A 21,187-nucleotide genomic window follows, 5' to 3' on the forward strand; every position below is an offset into this window, starting at 1 on the left:
TCAGTGATGGGAACATCAGATCATTTGATGTTCCCACTTTTCTGATGGGAACATCAGATCATTTGATGTTCTCACTTTTCTGATGGGAACATCAGATCATTTGATGTTCTCACTTTTCTGATGGGAACATCAGATCATTTGATGTTCCCACTTTTCTGATGGGAACATCAGATCATTTGATGTTCCCACTTTTCTGATGGGAACATCAGATCATTTGATGTTCTCACTTTTCTGATGGGAACATCAGATCATTTGATGTTCCCACTTTTCTGATGGGAACATCAGATCATTTGATGTTCCCACTTTTCTGATGGGAACATCAGATCATTTGATGTTCCCACTTTTCTGATGGGAACATCAGATCATTTGATGTTCCCACTTTTCTGATGGGAACATCAGATCATTTGATGTTCCCACTTTTCTGATGGGAACATCAGATCATTTGATGTTCCCACTTTTCTGATGGGAACATCAGATCATTTGATGTTCCCACTTTTCTGATGGGAACATCAAATCATTTGATGTTCCCACTTTTCTGATGGGAACATCAGATCATTTGATGTTCCCACTTTTCTGATGGGAACATCAGATCATTTAGGAACGCATTAGACAAGGGAGTTGGGAATGGTTGAGAGGACGAGGGGGATAGAAGTGGGGAATGGTGGAGAGGACGAAGGGACAGGATTGAGGGATGGTGGGGAGGACGAAGGGATGAGAGTGAGGGATGGTGAGGAAGACGAGGGGACGAGGGAGTGGGGGATGGTGGGGAGGACGAGGGAATGGGGGAGTTGGTAATGGTGCGGAAGGACGAGGGTACGGAGGAGTGTGGAGGACGAGGGGATGAGAGAGTTGGGAATGGTGGAGAGGACGCGTGGACGGGGGAGGGTTGCTATGGTTTGTATGTATATATTTATATATATTAATTAGTTACCGATGTTTGGGCAACAGGTTAACTGTGTCGTGTGTGCGTATTCACCAGGTACTCTGGTGGCGGTGACAGCTGTAAGAGGGTCCACAGCCAAACTTCCCTGCAGCATTAACTCCCTCAACCCCGAGGAACAGGTGCTCCTGGTCCTCTGGTACAAGAACGCTTCCGTCACCCCCGTATACAGGTACAGTCTTTTCTCATAAGAAATTGTCTATCCTTTTGTAGGTACACTTCCTGTCTCCTTCCCTGACTAGTTAGAGTGATTGCAGGTAAACGCCGCCTTTCCTCTCCGTCTGTACATTGATTAGTGCAAGACGGCTGCTACTTATATAACTTGTGTATGTGCAATCCTCTCCTGCTCTCGTTGCAACCAAGAGCAATATCACTACTCCAGTATAAGCACCAGAGTGTTCACGTTACGTGGAACTGTTCTGTAAGATGCTGGCGGGAATAAATGTCGAATTGCCATAGCACTGTATTAACTATAGGCAAGCTGAACTCTACTTCAATAAGCACAGTTCAACCCCAGGGAAATCTTGAACATTGTAACAATACGGAATACCGCAGGATTTTGGTTGAGTCATTTACCTGATGAGAGGAGTTCTTTGACTATATATGTGACATCAATATTTATATCGGTGTTACTAATATGACTTATTTTTTATAGGTAGTATTGAAGTACCACTATATATATATATATATATATATATATATATATATATATATATATATATATATATATATATATATATACACAACTGAATAGAACTTACGCATCTCCGATTTTATATCTACATTTTAGTAAGGTGGATGGGGTGAGGTGGCATTAATAGGGTATTAATTTCATCAACACAAGACAGAACACGAAACAATGGGTATTGAATAGAAGTGTTTGTAGAAAGCTTATTGGTCCATATTTCTTGATGCTTCTATATTGGAGCGGAGTCTAGAGGTGTAGACTCAAGACTCCGCTCCAATATAGAAGCATCAAGAAATATGGACCAATAGGCTTTCTACAAATACTTCTATTCAATACCCATTGTTTCGTGTTCTGTCTTGTGTTGATGAAATTAATACCCTATTAATGCCACCTCTTGTTCTGTCTTGTGTTGATGAAATTAATACCCTATTAATGCCACCTCACCCCATCCACCTTACTAAAATATATATATATATATATATATATATATATATATATATATATATATATATATATATATATATATATATATATATACATACATATATACATACATATATATATGTTTAAACGATGTTCTGTTTACTTAATTTGCTTTACTGCTTATTTATTCTACTTGGAACTTTTTGTTAAGAGTAGCTGATGTGAGAGTTTGGAAATTTTGGAACGGGTAATTGAACTCGAGAAATTTATAACAAAAATCCTTAGTACTTTCAACTTTTATTCCTGTCGTGATATTCAATTAGGTCGCCTGAGGAAGGACTTGCTTAGCTAACACACCAGTGTAGTAAGCAGCTCATTCCTCACTCCGGGACCATTTATGAACAATTGACTACGCGTGAGCAAACGCCGAGACCTCAAAAAGTTGAAATCCCCTACACTTGGGCCGACGACCTTCGCCATTCGCCGAAGCGAATCTAACGATTAGGTCCTGGGTTCTCACAACAATAATTTATTGTTGTGTGGTGCCGTATATTTGGTCCAAAACTCATGAATCAATCTCAATTTAATAGTCGAGTGTGACAGAACACTTACAGAACCATATAACTGTGTGGGGTGATACGAAAAGACAGTGTTCAACATAACAAATTAGTTTATTCAATAAAGTAGTAACTATTATAACAAAAACAAAAGAAATATCAATGACGTTACTCGAAATCCTTCCTGTGACACTATCAATGACAGCTAGACACCAGCCCTCGGACTACATAATGAACTAACTTGAACATAAGGCGTGAACACAGAGGAATCAATCAAACAAGCAAGACACAAATCTCTAATCACACTTGCAACTATGACACAGTAGGTTACGAGACACGTCTCCAGTAACCTCCTAAGTGTTCTACGCCTATGTGCAGTCTACACTTGCAATAGCGGCTGCGAGGCAATCAAATCAGTAGCCTGTCAATGACACATCAATGACTAATGGGTTCACTGGCTTCTCCAGCAACCCTTCCTCAAATTAATCTTTACGTTAACATTCTGTCCCACGGACGATCAACAATCAATAACAATTGATTTACGTAAATAACAAAGTAACATTTACCATAACTTAATAACTCTTACAACTGTCACGAGTAACATGAAAATTACACAACATTCTACCCGTCGAGCATTCAGTGAGTAAATCCCATTAATCCCTGTACTTCCAGACAGCTGATTAATCTCTGCACTAGTTACGTTAATTTTCGTTATCGGCTAATATCGCTCAACGATAGTTAACTCTTATTTCAATGTCCAAAGTGCTAAGAGAACGGTAATAACTTGTGATTACCCTTGAGAAATTAATTACTATCCCGAAGATTAATAATTAATCAATTAAATATGCAACATTTCACACTGGCTCAGCAATTTATATTAAAGGTATTTATTCCGTCTGAGTCTTCCATAATCAGACCAATTCAGGTGGCTAATAATGGTAATTAGGCACCACGTTTACATTATTCCAAAATGACGTTACTCCTCCCACGAGTCAATCAAGTGCCAGTACTTCCAGACAGATCAATAACGGCGTTACGTTAATGGAACAATGAAGGTTTCGTGTGAGTTCATCAACACGGATCGAAGTTAATTACTTTGACTTCCTAAAACACGTCAATTACCCGGCCCACTGACCGATAATTACGACAGACAATACTCTAATTCTTGTCTGGCTGATGGCTAGGCTACCCTGAGACTACCGTAGCTGCTTTCAAGAAAAATAATTAACCCAAACGCATCTTACTTTATTCTACTTGTTAAATAACAAATTGTCTTAAAGCAATGGGTGTTCCCTTGGTTATGCCTCACAATCACCTCACTGAATTCTGGACATCGATGTCCTACCAGAATAACAGGAGAATATAACATAAGTACTCGACAGCCAAGTTGACCCACGACAATCATAAATCACAGTGATTTACATTACAATCCGGTTCCAATGACCATACTGAAGAACACTAGTAAATAACGCTCAGTGCTCTAACCCACTAGAACACGGCTCCACAATGATTTACTAAACTGTAAAACACCCCCGGTGATTGATCAACACTAGCAACAATCACCATCAATGACAACCCCTTTGCAATGACACACACGGCAATGTGCACTAAATCAAACTATATTAGTACACTGCCCAACACTTACTGTTACAAATGACCCAACCGTGCTCTAAATTACCGCTTAGAACATGTCCACAAGTTGCAATCACCACAGTAAATAACACACAATATGTATATATATATATATATATATATATATATATATATATATATATATATATATATATATATATATATATATATATATATATATATATATATATATATATATGTCGTACCTAGTAGCCAGAACTCACTTCTCAGCCTACTATGCAAGGCCCGATTTGCCTAATAAGCCAAGTTTTCATGAATTAATGTTTTTTCGTCTACCTAACCTACCTAACCTAACCTAACCTAGCTTTTTTTGGCTACCTAACCTAACCTTACATATATATATAGGTTAGGTTAGGTTAGGTAGGGTTGGTTAGGTTCGGTCATATATCTACGTTAATTTTAACTCCAATAAAAAAAAATTGACCTCATACATAGTGAAAAGGGTAGCTTTATCATTTCATAAGAAAAAAATTATAGTAAATATATTAATTCAGGAAAACTTGGCTTATTAGGCAAATCGGGCCTTGAATAGTAGGCTGAGAAGTGAGTTCTGGCTACTAGGTACGACATATATATATATATATATATATATATATATATATATATATATATATATATATATATATATATATATATGTACCGGCTGCCACCTGTAGCCTAAAGCTATCAAAACGTTAATGGAACACTAAGAAGATCTCGCACCCCTTAATTAACTGGGGTGAATGGTTATCGACCCCATGGATCAATAAACACTCCAGGGAAATTTACGTTACTCTGCTGAATGGACGGCTATCACTACAAGGACAGCCTCGTCACTCACCACAATTCTACCACAATTACATTAACACGTCAGACACATTATATATATATATATATATATATATATATATATATATATATATATATATATATATATATATATATATATATGCGAACAAGCCTGAATGGTCCCCAGGACAATATGCAACTGAAAACTCACACCCCAGAAGTGACTCGAACCCATACTCCCAGAAGCCAAGCAACTGGTATGTACAAGACGCCTTAATCCACTTGACCATCACGACCGGACATAATGAGGTGATAGCCGAGGCTATTTGAACCACCCCACCGCCGGCACTCGGATAGTAATCTTGGGCATAGCATTTTACCAAATCACCTCATTCTTTGGGGCACACGTGAGGAACACAAATGCGAACAAGCCTGAATGGTCCCCAGGACAATATGCAACTGAAAACTCACACCCCAGAAGTGACTCGAACCCATACTCCCAGAAGCCAAGCAACTGGTATGTACAAGACGCCTTAATCCACTTGACCATCACGACCGGACATAATGAGGTGATAGCTGAGGCTATTTGAACCACCCCACCGCCGGCACTCGGATAGTAATCTTGGGCATAGCATTTTACCAAATCACCTCATTCTTTGGGGCACACGTGAGGAACACAAATGCGAACAAGCCTGAATGGTCCCCAGGACAATATGCAACTGAAAACTCACACCCCAGAAGTGACTCGAACCCATACTCCCAGAAGCCAAGCAACTGGTATGTACAAGACGCCTTAATCCACTTGACCATCACGACCGGACATAATGAGGTGATAGCCGAGGCTATTTGAACCACCCCACCGCCGGCACTCGGATAGTAATCTTGGGCATAGCATTTTACCAAATCACCTCATTCTTTGGGGCACACGTGAGGAACACAAATGCGAACAAGCCTGAATGGTCCCCAGGACAATATGCAACTGAAAACTCACACCCCAGAAGTGACTCGAACCCATACTCCCAGAAGCCAAGCAACTGGTATGTACAAGACGCCTTAATCCACTTGACCATCACGACCGGACATAATGAGGTGATAGCCGAGGCTATTTGAACCACCCCACCGCCGGCACTCGGATAGTAATCTTGGGCATAGCATTTTACCAAATCACCTCATTCTTTGGGGCACACGTGAGGAACACAAATGCGAACAAGCCTGAATGGTCCCCAGGACAAAAATGGTAAAATGCTATGCCCAAGATTACTATCCGAGTGCCGGCGGTGGGGTGGTTCAAATAGCCTCGGCTATCACCTCATTATGTCCGGTCGTGATGGTCAAGTGGATTAAGGCGTCTTGTACATACCAGTTGCTTGGCTTCTGGGAGTATGGGTTCGAGTCACTTCTGGGGTGTGAGTTTTCAGTTGCATATTGTCCTGGGGACCATTCAGGCTTGTTCGCATTTGTGTTCCTCACGTGTGCCCCAAAGAATGAGGTGATTTGGTAAAATGCTATGCCCAAGATTACTATCCGAGTGCCGGCGGTGGGGTGGTTCAAATAGCCTCGGCTATCACCTCATTATGTCCGGTCGTGATGGTCAAGTGGATTAAGGCGTCTTGTACATACCAGTTGCTTGGCTTCTGGGAGTATGGGTTCGAGTCACTTCTGGGGTGTGAGTTTTCAGTTGCATATTGTCCTGGGGACCATTCAGGCTTGTTCGCATTTGTGTTCCTCACGTGTGCCCCAAAGAATGAGGTGATTTGGTAAAATGCTATGCCCAAGATTACTATCCGAGTGCCGGCGGTGGGGTGGTTCAAATAGCCTCGGCTATCACCTCATTATGTCCGGTCGTGATGGTCAAGTGGATTAAGGCGTCTTGTACATACCAGTTGCTTGGCTTCTGGGAGTATGGGTTCGAGTCACTTCTGGGGTGTGAGTTTTCAGTTGCATATTGTCCTGGGGACCATTCAGGCTTGTTCGCATTTGTGTTCCTCACGTGTGCCCCAAAGAATGAGGTGATTTGGTAAAATGCTATGCCCAAGATTACTATCCGAGTGCCGGCGGTGGGGTGGTTCAAATAGCCTCGGCTATCACCTCATTATGTCCGGTCGTGATGGTCAAGTGGATTAAGGCGTCTTGTACATACCAGTTGCTTGGCTTCTGGGAGTATGGGTTCGAGTCACTTCTGGGGTGTGAGTTTTCAGTTGCATATTGTCCTGGGGACCATTCAGGCTTGTTCGCATTTGTGTTCCTCACGTGTGCCCCAAAGAATGAGGTGATTTGGTAAAATGCTATGCCCAAGATTACTATCCGAGTGCCGGCGGTGGGGTGGTTCAAATAGCCTCGGCTATCACCTCATTATGTCCGGTCGTGATGGTCAAGTGGATTAAGGCGTCTTGTACATACCAGTTGCTTGGCTTCTGGGAGTATGGGTTCGAGTCACTTCTGGGGTGTGAGTTTTCAGTTGCATATTGTCCTGGGGACCATTCAGGCTTGTTCGCATTTGTGTTCCTCACGTGTGCCCCAAAGAATGAGGTGATTTGGTAAAATGCTATGCCCAAGATTACTATCCGAGTGCCGGCGGTGGGGTGGTTCAAATAGCCTCGGCTATCACCTCATTATGTCCGGTCGTGATGGTCAAGTGGATTAAGGCGTCTTGTACATACCAGTTGCTTGGCTTCTGGGAGTATGGGTTCGAGTCACTTCTGGGGTGTGAGTTTTCAGTTATATATATATATATATATATATATATATATATATATATATATATATATATTATGGTGTCCTCTCCTATCTCTTTCGTTTGCCTGCTTTAAGAGTCATATCAGCTCTCCCTACTGATTCTCTGAGGTTCAGGGAGTCTATTGATATATGTGGCGACCAGACCGGCTGCCAGTAGGACGACACCGTTCCTAGGACAAGGAGCAACGCCTTGTGGAAGGGGCGAGGTGGGATAGTAGTGATTAGCTCAGCGCCCATCGATGAACCAGGATTGGGGTAGCTGAATATCAGGGATTGGAGCGGCGACGACGCGAAGGCTCCACGATACCTGAGGACCTGTGGAACGTTCCTGGATCGTCAAGGATCGACTCAGGAAGCGTGGGAACCTCACACCATCGAGGGACAGGCGTCGTGAGCCAGGAATGTAAGATCATTTTCCCTCCCATTACCCCTTGTGTGAGTAGGCTAGTTAGGCCACAATATTTACTTATGTATGTGGCAACAGGACATTAATGCTTTAGTAGTAGAATAGGCTGCAAGGCAGCTTGTGTCCAGGACTGTCAGAGGGGACAGTGTGTATGGATGGCAGGACAGTGAAGAAGAGGCGCCGACGTGGTGAAGAGGCCCTCCTGTGAGAGTGTGGGACTCCTGTCTTTCTGCCCAGTTGAAAGAGTGTTGGAGGTCGTGGAAGAAGAGGCTGACGATCTCCAGACTTATTATCCTTATTTTCATATTCATGTATTACTTGTGATTGTATGTGTGTTCATGTAAATTTGCGTCAGTAAATTCACACATTTTATCATTGTGTTTAAGAGTGCCTCCATTTATAATATTTCTCTATGATCATACACGAACGTTATCATAGTACCTCCTAGGGAACACTACGTTCTCTATAGAAGTTCTTTTTGCCTGGAGAGTGGTAAAGACAGCACGGACTTATATAAAAGTGTACCCTTAGCCATCCGATCAGTATCAGTGCCTGAAGGGTGGCAACTAGTAACGTAGTGGCTAGAGAGAGGTAAAGCCACACACACCTTCCTGGGAGAGTACCCTGGGCCGACAGTCTAGTAGCAGATCTATGGGAGTAGCAATCTTCTGGCTACAAACAATATATAATACACCCATTGAACTGCATTGCTGGGGTGCAGATATAATAACCCAGCTGGCGACCTTGTTAAGAAGAAGATAGTGAACAGGCGGGAAAGGAGTTCCTGCAACCTTTTTGTCTGGCAGGCAAGACTCAGGGAGGTTATGGTTATAAGGTAAGCCTGAGTCTTCCTTCACTCCTCCACGGGTCTAGGCCAGAACTGTTAACAGCAGTTTCCCCGTGTTTGACTGAAGGGCTTCCAGGGTGAATCAGTGGCACCCCCCTTTTGTGGTGGAAGCAAAGACCTGCGGAGGTGGGCATTGTTGGTTCTCTCCTGTGTGACCAAGGAGACTCCGGTGAATCCCGGGAGTCGGAGGGGCTGAGTATTCGGCCTTTTGATCCCCTAGCAGCTGAGTGCTAGCATAGCCCCGGCCCACCTCCACGTGACAAGAACTGGTGACCTTGCCAGGATTCGAACCCCGGTAGCCAAGAACTGGGAACTTCGCCAGGAAGCGTGGATCAAGCTACAGTGTGGCCCAAATTTCAAGACAAGTGTTGCCAGGGTACTAATACAGTGTGGCCAATGAATTCAGTGGTACTGTTACTCAACCAGCTAAGGGACTGAAACGGTGAAATTAGTGCCTACTAACCTGTCTGTGCTGTCGTGTATGCTCAATGATATAGAGATGGAGGAGGACAAAATAAAGAAATTTATTGACACAAAGGACGAAAGAATTTTGGAAGAGTGTACCAAGGCCCAGCTCCAACAAGTGGCAAACCACTTTGGGATCAGGTTGAGGACGACTAAGGTAGCGGAGCGAAGGATAGAGATCATAGCACAGCTCACAGCTCGAGAGGAGGCGACGGGAGAGGAGCCATCAGAAGAGGAGCCGTCCCGAGGAGAGCTGTCGCAAGGTGAACCGTCCCGACTAGAGCCACCCCAAGCGCCTACCAGTGTGGAGGGATTTCACAGTGAACATGGGAGCAGTGGAAGGTCCAGCTGTAGTAAGAGGAGCCTGCAACTGGAAATAATGAAGATGCAACTGGAAGCCCAGCTGCGACGAGAGGAGAGAGAAGCATGGCTGCAGCTGCAACGAGAGGAACGTGCAGCTGAGCTGCAGCGAGAAAGGCATGAGCGAGAAGCACGGTTGCAGCTGCAGCGAGAAGAAGGAGAGAGACAACTGCGACTGGAGGAGATAAAGGCAAAGAAAGAAGTCGAATTGCGTCGTGTTGAACGTGGTCTGCCCTCACTGCCTGCACGGCGGGATGACCTCAAGGTAAGGGAACGTGACTTACCTACGTTCGAACCACATGAAACTGAGGCGTTCTTCGAACACTTTGAACGGATAGCAACTCTGAAGGAGTGGCCGGAAGGTGATTGGGCTGCTCTGGTCCAGGGCAGGCTGACTGGTGAGGCCCGGGAAGCCTACAACATGCTGGACCTAGAGGAGTGTACTAGTTATGACGCGATTAAGAATGCGGTGCTCCACTCATTCCGGCTGACTCCGGAGATGTACCGGAAGCGGTTCAGAGAGTGTACAAGAGCGTCGGGGAAGTCTTACGCCGAGACCGCCAGGGATATGGAACGGAAATTCCTACGATGGTTGAAGGCGGAAGAAGCGGAGTCAGTGGATAATATCAAACAACTGATGGTGATGGAGAAGTTTATGTCGGTGCTCCATCCTGAGTTGCGAGTAAGGGTGAGAGAAGCAGGTATTAAGGACCTGAAGGCTGCAGCGGACTGGGCCGACATGCTGGTGGAGGCACTACATCTCAGGAGGGAGGGGCCACCCAGACACTCGCTTTACCCCAGGTCGGGAGGGAACCTTAGGAGTTCAGGAGGAGCAAGGACGGGTGGGGACTCTCCCAAGAGTAGTGTGCCCGATGAGGTAACCCAGTTCAAGAGCTCAAGGGACGCGGGGAGGAAGCCCCAAGCTGTGAGCAGTGGACCTAGCTCGGGAGCAAGTGCTGCAGTCCCGGACACGACGACAGGGAGTCCAAGGAGTCCCAGGGGACGTCTGCAAGTGGTACCGCCAGAGGGACTGGCGAGTGGCCGCCCAGGGGAGGCAGCCGATGCTTCAACTGTGGTGTGAGAGGACATTATGCCCGCGAGTGTGAGGAGCACCAAAGGAATTTAGGACTAATGTTGGAAGAGGAGAGAGTGTTTGTTCACACCCCATATTATAGTGGACCAAATGTGAATGGTTGGGAAATGAAGTTGGGTGAACATCCCTTAGTTTTCGGGGCCAACGTGAAGTTTGGAAAGTCAGACCCAGTGGAGGTTGCCGTTCTTCGAGATACGGATGCGGACATAAGTATGGTAACCAGGAGTATTCGCTCCAAGGAATTTAATGATTCACCTGTGGGAGTGGTGAGGATACGCAGTGTGGGGGAGGAATACAGGTTGCCACTTAATGAAGTACAGCTGACTGCCGACTGCGGAGTCGAGAAAGCTATTGTAGCTGTAGCCCCTAAATTACCCCTAGAGCATGTACAGATGGTGCTGGGTAATGACCTCGGAGGAGGCAGGATACAACCCGATTGGGCCAGGAGTGCCTATGTTGCAAGCAGCGGTACAAGCCTGCCAGGTGAGGTATCGGTCGTTCCAGATGGTAGTGAGGAAGCCGACTTCGCCAGGGGAAACGTCGCCAGAGACGACGACAACGAGGGCGAGAGTGCAGAGAGGTCGTCGGAGGTCGTGGAAAACCCTGACGAGGACCTCCAACTAAGCCTGATGATGCGTGTGGAGGAGTGGCGAGGAGCAGCTGTACAAACGCCTGGGGCGGTGAAGAGGCTGCAGACCGCACTCCCTCCACACAGAAACGTGAATAAAATAAGCTCAGTGGATGAGCGAACGGCAGTGAGCGGCAGAGTGGAGGAGCCACGACGCAGTGCACCCTATGTCAGCCAGATGAATAGTGGTAGGTGCAAGATGAACCACCGTGGTGAGGTGAGCCAGAGGGAGGTGGATGAGCCAACCACGAACCGAAGAAGACGTCTGCAGGGAAGAGAATCTCATGGAGGAGTGAAAATGTTCGTCGGGAACGAAGGAGCGAATGGTATAGGAAAGGCAATATGAAGAAAGCAGGGAATAGGTACACCCAGGGTAGGCGCCAGCCTAACCAGAGGGGCATTGGGCCATCGCAAAAGCCTAGTGTGGAAGAGGGGAAGCTGCTGGATGGAGTACAGGTGACAAGTGCCACTGTGAGGAGACATCGCACCTATGGGAGAAGAGGAACCGAGAAGAGAGAGGATTGGCGAAGAGGAGCTCATGAGAGGAAACATGGAGTACCTGTTGGACGCAGTGGAAGTGCAAGACTATCTCGGAGTGCACGACGCGGTGGAGGCGCTGCATGCACTGAATCTTACAGTGGTAACGAGCCATTGGAGTACACTCGTAGCCACGGAGAGAGGATTTCTTGTAGGTGTTCAGGGAACACCCATCACACCCGGTCCTATGCGAGGTGGAGATATAATGAGGCAAGTGACTGGCAAGGTGGTACGAGCCACGTCACCAACTGGAGGAGTGACACTTCAGGAACGGAGGGAGCAAGAGTATAGGTTGCCCTCTTGAGTGCTGCTCTTCCGATATGACTCTTATTTTAAGGGGAGGGGTATGTTATGGTGCCCTCTCCTATTTCTTTCGTTTGCCCGCTTTAAGAGTCATATCAGCTCTCCCTACTGATTCTCTGAGGTTCAGGGAGTCTATTGATATATGTGGCGACCAGACCGGCTGCCAGTTAAGGGAGAAAGTTACATTATAAGTTGTAAGTAAGGGGAAATTGGCGCCCTGATATAAAATGAAAGAGTATCCCCTACTGCAGATATGACGTTTTGGAAGGGACACTAGCCGATCGCGGATTGGCCGACTTAGGTCGCGGGCGACCAATCAGGGCCTGCCGTGACGTCACCGAGTGCCCCGGGTGGCGCCAATGTCAGAGTTGACCCGACCTTGGAAGCGAGAGGATGCACCTCGGTCATCTCTTAAGGATTCGAGGCTCTACAAGCCTTTCTTAGTGGATTAGAGCTGGCTATCGCAGCCCATCCTCCGTATTGGAGACCCCGCGCTTCTGGGAAGTGAAAAGGAACCAAGTTTATTGAGCAAAAGAGTGCCAAACTTGGAAAATATTCGGCGACGACGCTGGGCAGCGACGCTGGACGTTGAGGGCCTGGAAAGGTGTGGCGGGCAAGCCTAGCTGTGACCGGGTCACATCCACTGAGGGTTTTGGAAGGACGACACCGTTCCTAGGACAAGGAGCAACGCCTTGTGGAAGGGGCGAGTGTGGGAAAGTAGTGATTAGGTCAGCGCCCATCGATGAACCAGGATTGGGGTAGCTGAATCTCAGGGATTGGAACGGCGACGACGCGAAGGCTCCACGACACCAGAGGACCTGTGGAACGTTCCTGGATCGTTAAGGATCGACTCAGGAAGCGTGGGAACCTCACACCATTGAGGGACAGGCGTCGTGAGCCAGGAATGAAAGGTAGATCATTTTCCCTCCCATTACCCCTTGTGTGAGTAGGCTAGTTAGGCCACAATATTTACTTATGTATGTGGCAACAGGACATTAATGCTTTAGTAGTAGAATAGGCTGCAAGGCAGCTTGTGTCCAGGACTGTCAGAGGGGACAGTGTGTATGGATGGCAGGACAGTGAAGAAGAGGCGCCGACGTTGTGAAGAGGCCCTCCTGTGAGAGAGTGTGGGACTCCTGTCTTTCTGCCCAGTTGAAAGAGTGTTGGAGGTCGTGGAAGAAGAGGCTGACGATCTCCAGACTTCTTATCCATTTTTTCATATTCATGTATTACTTGTGATTGTATGTGTGTTCATGTAATTTGCGTCAGTAAATTCACACATTTTATCATTGTGTTTAAGTGTGCCTCCATTTATAATATTTCTCTATGAGCATACACGAAGGTTATCATAGTACCACCTAGGGAACACTACATCCTCTATAGAAGTTCTTATTGCCTGGAGAGTGGTTAAGACAGCACGGACTTATATAAAAGTGTACCCTTAGCCATCCGATCAGTATCAGTGCCTGAATGGTGGCAATTAGTAACGTAGTGGCTAGAGAGAGGTAAAGCCACACAGACCTTCCTGGGAGAGTATCCTGGGCCGACAGTCTAGTAGCAGATCTATGGGAGTAGTAACCTTCTGGCTACAAACAATATATAATACACCCACTGAACTGCATTGCTGGGGTGCAGATATAATAACCCAGCTGGCGACCTTGTTAAGAAGAAGATAGTGAACAGGCGGGAAAAGAGTTCCTGTAACCTTTTTGTCTGGCAGGCAAGACTCAGGGAGGTTATTGTTATAAGGTCAGCCTGAGTCTTCCTTCACTCCTCCTCCCTTTGTGGTGGAAGCAAAGACCTGCGGAGGTGGGCATTGTTGGTCCTCTCCTGTGTGACCAAGGAAACTCCGGTGAATCCCAGGAGTCGGTGGGGCTGAGTATTCGGCCATTTGAGCCCCTAGGAGCTGAGTGCTAGCATAGCCCCATGCCCACTTCCACGTGACAATATATATATATAATATATATATATATATATATATATATATAGTATGTATTTATATATATATATATATATATATATATATATATATATATATATATATATATATATATATATATATATATATATATATATATATATATATATATATATGTATTTATATATATATATATATATATCACACTTGTCACGGCCCTGGGTCTCTACCCTTCCTTGCTGTTCCTGGTTGGTGTGGACGTGGCGCTTTTGACATGGGCGGCCATCTTTCTCCTGTGGTGAGGGTAAACTCCGTGGGTTTGGAGTTTACTGGGTGTGCAGGATATCCGGTCGTGGAGGTGGTCATGTGTGACATGCTTCGTATCCCCCATGGACATCTTCGGTGTTGAGCTGGTAACTGCTCACCGTGTGATTATCAAGTTTGTGGGAGAAGCGGCGTAACGTGACTTTCTCCGGCGGTACGTGGCACTTAACTTGCAGCTGCCAAATGGCACCGGATCTGTGTCTATATCGGATTGCAGTGGTGCCATGATGAATGTGAGTGTCCATGGGGCCCCCTTTAGTTTCCCGAGACGCTCCTCTGGCGTTTCTTCCAGCGGTTTGGTACCGTCGTCAGTGTGCGGATGCACTCGCTGTCTTCTGGCAAGTATGCGGGTGTGAAGACAAACAATCGTACCCTAGGGATGTGCCTGAGGTCGGACATTCCATTCTCTGCCCGGCTTTTAGGGTACTATGTACGGGTGTACTATGCACGGCAATCGCGGATGTGTTTTCGTTATGGCCTGTTGGGCCATCAGGCTGCCGGGTGCACTGAGGCTGCAGTTGTTCCCGTGAACATGTTCAAAGTAGAGGATTTCCCACCGCTTCCTCTGGAGGAGGACTCCGGGGGTGAGGAGGTGAATATCCCGTTGGATGCTGTGGCTTCCCCTGCATCGCCTGTCCTTCCTTTGGTTGTTGAGGACCCTCCGTCGGGTGTTACCGTGCCATCGGATGTTCTTCCTGATCCCGTCGCTGTCCCTGCTGCTCCTGATGGCCTTCCGAGCGCTCTCTGTGCGTCGTTGGTGCTCTCCTCTTCCTCGTCCTCTGCTCCTGCACCTGGCTCTGCGCTCTCGCCTTGTGTTCTGTCTGAGATAGGCGCTGGGGTGGCGGTGCCGCCTCCTGCTGTGTGCGGTCCGGTTCCACCTGTGGTTGAGGCTGCTGCTGTTCTGAGTCGGGCGGTGATTCGTCCGGCTGGTAGTGCCTGTGTTTCTGGGTCCACATCCGGCTCTGACGATGTCCGCCTGGAGCCCAAGTGTTCCCTGCTTTCGTCTTCTGTCTGGGCTGATGTGGGTGACTTCAGTGACTGTTGGTCTATGGGTGTTGAGGTGGATCCAGATGCATCAATGTCTACGGAGTTAGTGGTGGCGGAGGTCCATGTGCCTGCTGGTACTGGTGCCCGTGTATCGGCCGTGCCTTCTGTTCCTTCGCCGCCAGTGGGCTGTCCGCAGTGGGGGGTGGTGGCTTCCGCTGCCAGGGATGGTATGGATACTGGCCCTGGGCGTGGCCTGGTGGTTACCTTATGGAAGGATGAGTGCCGGTTAGTGCCCGTAGCCGCGGGTGTCCCTGTGGTGGTGCCCTCTGTCAATCTCGCTTATCTGAGGGTGCACGTTGGGAACCTGGAGGACGTTTTGCCAGTGTCTGTGATGCCGCCGGGTCACTGGCAACTGCTTGCCGAGTTAATGCTGTCTGATAAACTGGACTGCTTTCTTGCTGGGCAGGTTCCCGGCGTGTGGGGACGCGTGGCGACTACGTGCCTCGTCAGTAATACCATCTGGGTCCCCTGTTTGCGGGTGTTTGTTGCCTGGGTTCCGGAGGTAATGGCTTCCCCAGTGGATGAGCTAGACCCTAGGCGGTGGTTGCTCTGGGATGCGTTCCATGTGCGTTTCCCAGACAAGTCTGTCCACTGATTACCTGTTTCTTTACTTTATGTAGTGCTGTGTGCCCCTCTGGCTGTATGTTTGCCCTAGTGTGTTCTGTGCTTATGCCTCTTCCTTTGTTTATTGCGAGGCCGGTGGTTAGTTGTGAGTGTTCTTGTTTATGTTTTGTGTTGTAATTGTGCCCTTTGCGGATTTTGTTTTTTCTTTATGGCTTGTATGTATATTTTGATTTTCTTGTTATGTTTCATGTTGTTATATTTATGCCTTACCTGTACGTCAGGATGATTATGTTTGTTTTGTTTCATGTGTTATTATGTTTTGTGCATTGATTGCTTGTTTACATTGTTTTTCTTTTTGTGTTCTCTTCTTGTTTTGATGTATGCTGTTTTTCTCTAGTTATGCTTGTTGTTGTACTGTCCTGTCGGTCCTTCTGGCCGGTATTTTTGTTTTGTTTTGCTTTGTTATTATGTTTTCTCTGTTGTTTTATTGTATTTATTGTATATACCTTGTATGCTTGCATTTAAAAAAATAATAAAAAAAATCTGGTATCACTCCACAATAATCATTTGGCAGGAAATCCCCGGTGTTACACACTGACACTATTACCTGTGCACTTTACTGGATATCAACACCTGCAAGATTATATAACATGGAATAATATCAACAACAATGATTGAATTACCAAAATTCTACCAGAATTGAATATAAAATATTCTATGGACATCCCTCCCAGTCCTTGGCTAAACTATGTATACTTTGTTCCCGTGTGTATACCACACACACACACGCACACATGTACGTCTGTCAACACCAGACTTAAGTCCCTCTGGACTGACAAGATGTCAACAAAGGTGAAAATCTCACACATCCACACTTCACTTCACCTCTATAGGTGCTTAGTGACAATGCGACGGAACACCTGATCTTGAATTCAAGCTTAGAGAATATAAATCACCAGAATACACACATAGGTATTTTTGCATTTATACAGCCAGCATCACACAATCACACAAGTGTCCTACCGTACATCAGGCACCCAGCAGGGGTGGCTGGCTCAAGGTGGAGGAGCTGGCTGGCGCGGTACCTCACGCAGTATCGTTCGTACAAAGATGACTTTCGAATCCTCCCTCACAACACACGTCTCGATTCGCACCCCCAACCCACCGGTGAAGCGGTATGTTCGTACACAGATGATGCGCAAAACGTATAGCGTCTCACACAAACATGGGAAATCTGTCCTAATCACTGACACAAGTTTCCCCGTTCCCATCGACTGCTACAGATCACTAGCAGGAATTAGAACGTCTATAATCACTGCAATGGAGACTTACGAGTCTGTTGCAGCTCGTATACAAATTACCCACCTCCCAGATCTCTACCCAAAGCACTCCCTATCTTTCTCCCATTCGAACTACGAAGGCAGCTGGATTCTGACGCGGTCGTCGACGTAGATGAGGCAGGAGGTAGAGTAGCAGAGTAGGCAGCTGCCACGATGTCTTCCTTACTCAATTTGGCCGAATAGACCAAGGAAAGCATCAGGATCAGGTGGCACCTGAGCTCAAAATGGCGTCTTGAGGGAGGAACGCCGACGATTCCCGCGTCCTCCTCGAAAGAACCAATCAGAGAGAGGCACACAATGGCCTACCCCTCTCAACCAATCAGAGACGGTGTAGCATGGCCCTAGAGTGACTCCAAGATGGCCGACCAACATTGCGGCTCAAGATGGACGCTTGCCGTTGCCATGGCGGCAACAGTCAGGGTGGCTGGCGGTTAGCCCACGCTCGTACTACCATGCTGCTTGGCTGTTCCCGCCCAAATCTTGTCTCCCGCCAAGCTTGCAATGAAAAGATGCTATTGGCAATAACTGTCCACAGACGTGCTACCCCGGCCAGAGTAGCATATCTGGAATGCTGATGACTGGGGCTCTCACATGAGCCCAAACACAAGATGTTTCGGGTACTGGTTACCAAACTTAGGCTCGTGCACTTATTAACAAGTACACTTAGCAAGAGCATTGGCTGCCACAGGCATAAGAGCACCATTGTAACTGAGCTGACGAACCATCCCCTCATAGTTGAATCTTAAACAACAACAACAAACAAATTTGCAGCCTCATTAGACGTTGAGACGTACGTCTCGTCGTAACCACACACTCAGACCTTGACAAAGCACTCAGGAGAGTGTGAAAAACTTGGTGTAATTCTTTACATAAATTCACAAATGCATACGTGTGGGTTTTTATCCTGTGTAGTTATGTCTGTGAGGAGACATTACCATTTCTTATTTTAATCATTAATAATAGCCGGTGAAATGCAGAAAATGATATGAATAACTGAATTACCTTAAATTTGTTTAGTCAGAAACGTCAAATGAGGTAAAACGCATTCACTGAGTAAATGTATCAAGGTAAATACGTCATAAGACGTAAACCATTATGTAGTGGTTAATGATGTTTCGGCCTATTACTATAACACAGTAATTACTTAGTTGTACTCACCTAGTTGTGCTGGCGGTAGTTGTGCTTCGGCACTTTGGTTCCGCCTCTCAGCTGTCAGTCAACTTGTGTCCAGATACAGAGGGGGACATCGAAGTCAATAACCAAACTACTCCCCAACTCATCCATGAACACCTCACAACAAAATTTTTATTGGATAAGATGTTCTTTATCTAAAAAGCTGATGAGTGTTTAAGAGAAAGTTAATCAGCTTTCACTTTCCTATAGAAATTGTTCCTTACGCTCCGTAAGGAGCGTAAGGAACAACGGAGAGCGAATTGACTTCTTCTGACGCTCGTTTGCGACGCTCTGAGTGTTGAACCATCAGTTTGCGAGGCTCTGAGTGTTGAACCATCAGTTTGTGAGGCTCTGAGTGTTGAACCATCAGTTTGTGAGGCTCTGAGTGTTGAACCATCAGTTTGCGAGGCTCTGAGTGTTGAACCATCAGTTTGTGAGGCTCTGAGTGTTGAACCATCAGTTTGTGAGGCTCTGAGTGTTGAACCATCAGTTTGCGAGGCTCTGAGTGTTGAACAATTAGTTTGCAAGGTTCTGAGGGCTGAACCATCAGTTTGCGACGCTCTGAGTGTTGAACCATCAGTTTGCGAGGCTCTGAGTGTTGAACCATCAGTTTGCGAGGCTCTGAGTGTTGAACCATCAGTTTGTGAGGCTCTGAGTGTTGAACCATCAGTTTGCGAGGCTCTGAGTGTTGAACCATCAGTTTGTGAGGCTCTGAGTGTTGAACCATCAGTTTGCGAGGCTCTGAGTGTTGAACCATCAGTTTGTGAGGCTCTGAGTGTTGAACCATCAGTTTGTGAGGCTCTGAGTGTTGAACCATCAGTTTGTGAGGCTCTGAGTGTTGAACCATCAGTTTGCGAGGCTCTGAGTGTTGAACAATTAGTTTGCAAGGTTCTGAGGGCTGAACCATCAGTTTGCGACGCTCTGAGTGTTGAACCATCAGTTTGCGAGGCTCTGAGTGTTGAACCATCAGTTTGCGAGGCTCTGAGTGTTGAACCATCAGTTTGTTAGGTTCTGAGTGTTGAACCATCAGTTTGCGAGGCTCTGAGTGTTGAACCATCAGTTTGTGAGGCTCTGAGTGTTGAACCATCAGTTTGTGAGGCTCTGAGTGTTGAACCATCAGTTTGTGAGGCTCTGAGTGTTGAACCATCAGTTTGCGAGGCTCTGAGTGTTGAACCATCAGTTTGTGAGGCTCTGAGTGTTGAACCATCAGTTTGTGAGGCTCTGAGTGTTGAACCATCAGTTTGTGAGGCTCTGAGTGTTGAACCATCAGTTTGCGAGGCTCTGAGTGTTGAACAATTAGTTTGCAAGGTTCTGAGGGCTGAACCATCAGTTTGCGAGGCTCTGAGTGTTGAACCATCAGTTTGTGAGGGTTCTGAGTGTTGAATCATCAGTTTGCGAGGCTCTGAGTGTTGAACCATCAGTTTGTGAGGTTCTGAGTGTTGAACCATCAGTTTGCGAGGCTCTGAGTGTTGAACCATCAGTTTGTGAGGTTCTGAGTGTTGAACCATCAGTTTGTGAGGCTCTGAGTGTTGAACCATCAGTTTGCGAGGCTCTGAGTGTTGAACCATCAGTTTGGGAACTGTTAATGAAGACCATGAGTTACATTAACGTGGCTTCCAAAATGATGACCAACCCACAACTCAGAAGATAGAGAAGCGACGACGTTTCGGTCCGTCCTGGACCATTAACAAGTCATCCTAGACCATAATCACACGACTTGATAATGGTCCAGGAAGGACCGAAACGTCGTCGCGTCTCCATCGTCTGAGTTGTGGTTTACTCATCATAACTGTTTATGATCTCTTGTGCAAACGATGAATCACTAAGGTAGCACAGGGATGAAAATAATACTGGCACTTAATTCATTTAGAAGGAAATTCAGTTTAACACACACGGAAATCAACAGTGTTTTTGTGCTAGAAGTCACAGTGATGGGTCACCACCCTGTGGCCATGGAGTCCAAATGTGAAGTATTTCAAGAAAAGCTCAATTGTTTCTCCAGACATGGAAGGGTGAACGGGTGGAAGTGGCTGCCAAAAGCTTGGAATAGTGTGAAATTAAGTGTTCGCAGCTGTACACGGCGTAGTTATAGTATACATAAGATTCACGTGGCTAAACACGGCGTAGCTATGGTACATATATGATTCACGTGGCCATTGACTACGTGAACCTTATGACTAATGACCATTACACATAAGCTTTTGGAAGCACAATCCCTAATGACTACTACATGCGAGTTCCTTCAACTCCGATGTATTAGTCACATATAAATATAAAGTGAGTTTGGGTACATAAAAGAAAAAGCTGCCTTCTATGGCCCTCATCTGCCGTTTCCATTAAAATTATTTTCTACTGTCCACAAAGAAGAATATTGCACTTCACGACAGTGGCCTTAAATGTTTCTGGCCAAACTGTTT

General features: G+C 46.2%; 1 protein-coding gene across 1 annotated transcript in view; it reads left to right on the forward strand.

Annotated features, from left to right (window-relative positions):
• The window catches only part of LOC138353059 (uncharacterized), a 561,930-nt gene that overhangs the window by 498,057 nt on the left and 42,686 nt on the right, over nucleotides 1–21,187 (forward strand). Inside the window, exon 3 of the mRNA XM_069305698.1 lies at nucleotides 980–1,112. Coding sequence (XP_069161799.1) covers nucleotides 980–1,112 — 133 coding nt within the window. The remainder of the gene's footprint in view (nucleotides 1–979; nucleotides 1,113–21,187) is intronic.

Source organism: Procambarus clarkii, chromosome 56 (assembly GCF_040958095.1).
Source record: "Procambarus clarkii isolate CNS0578487 chromosome 56, FALCON_Pclarkii_2.0, whole genome shotgun sequence".
Classification (NCBI taxonomy): domain Eukaryota; kingdom Metazoa; phylum Arthropoda; class Malacostraca; order Decapoda; family Cambaridae; genus Procambarus; species Procambarus clarkii.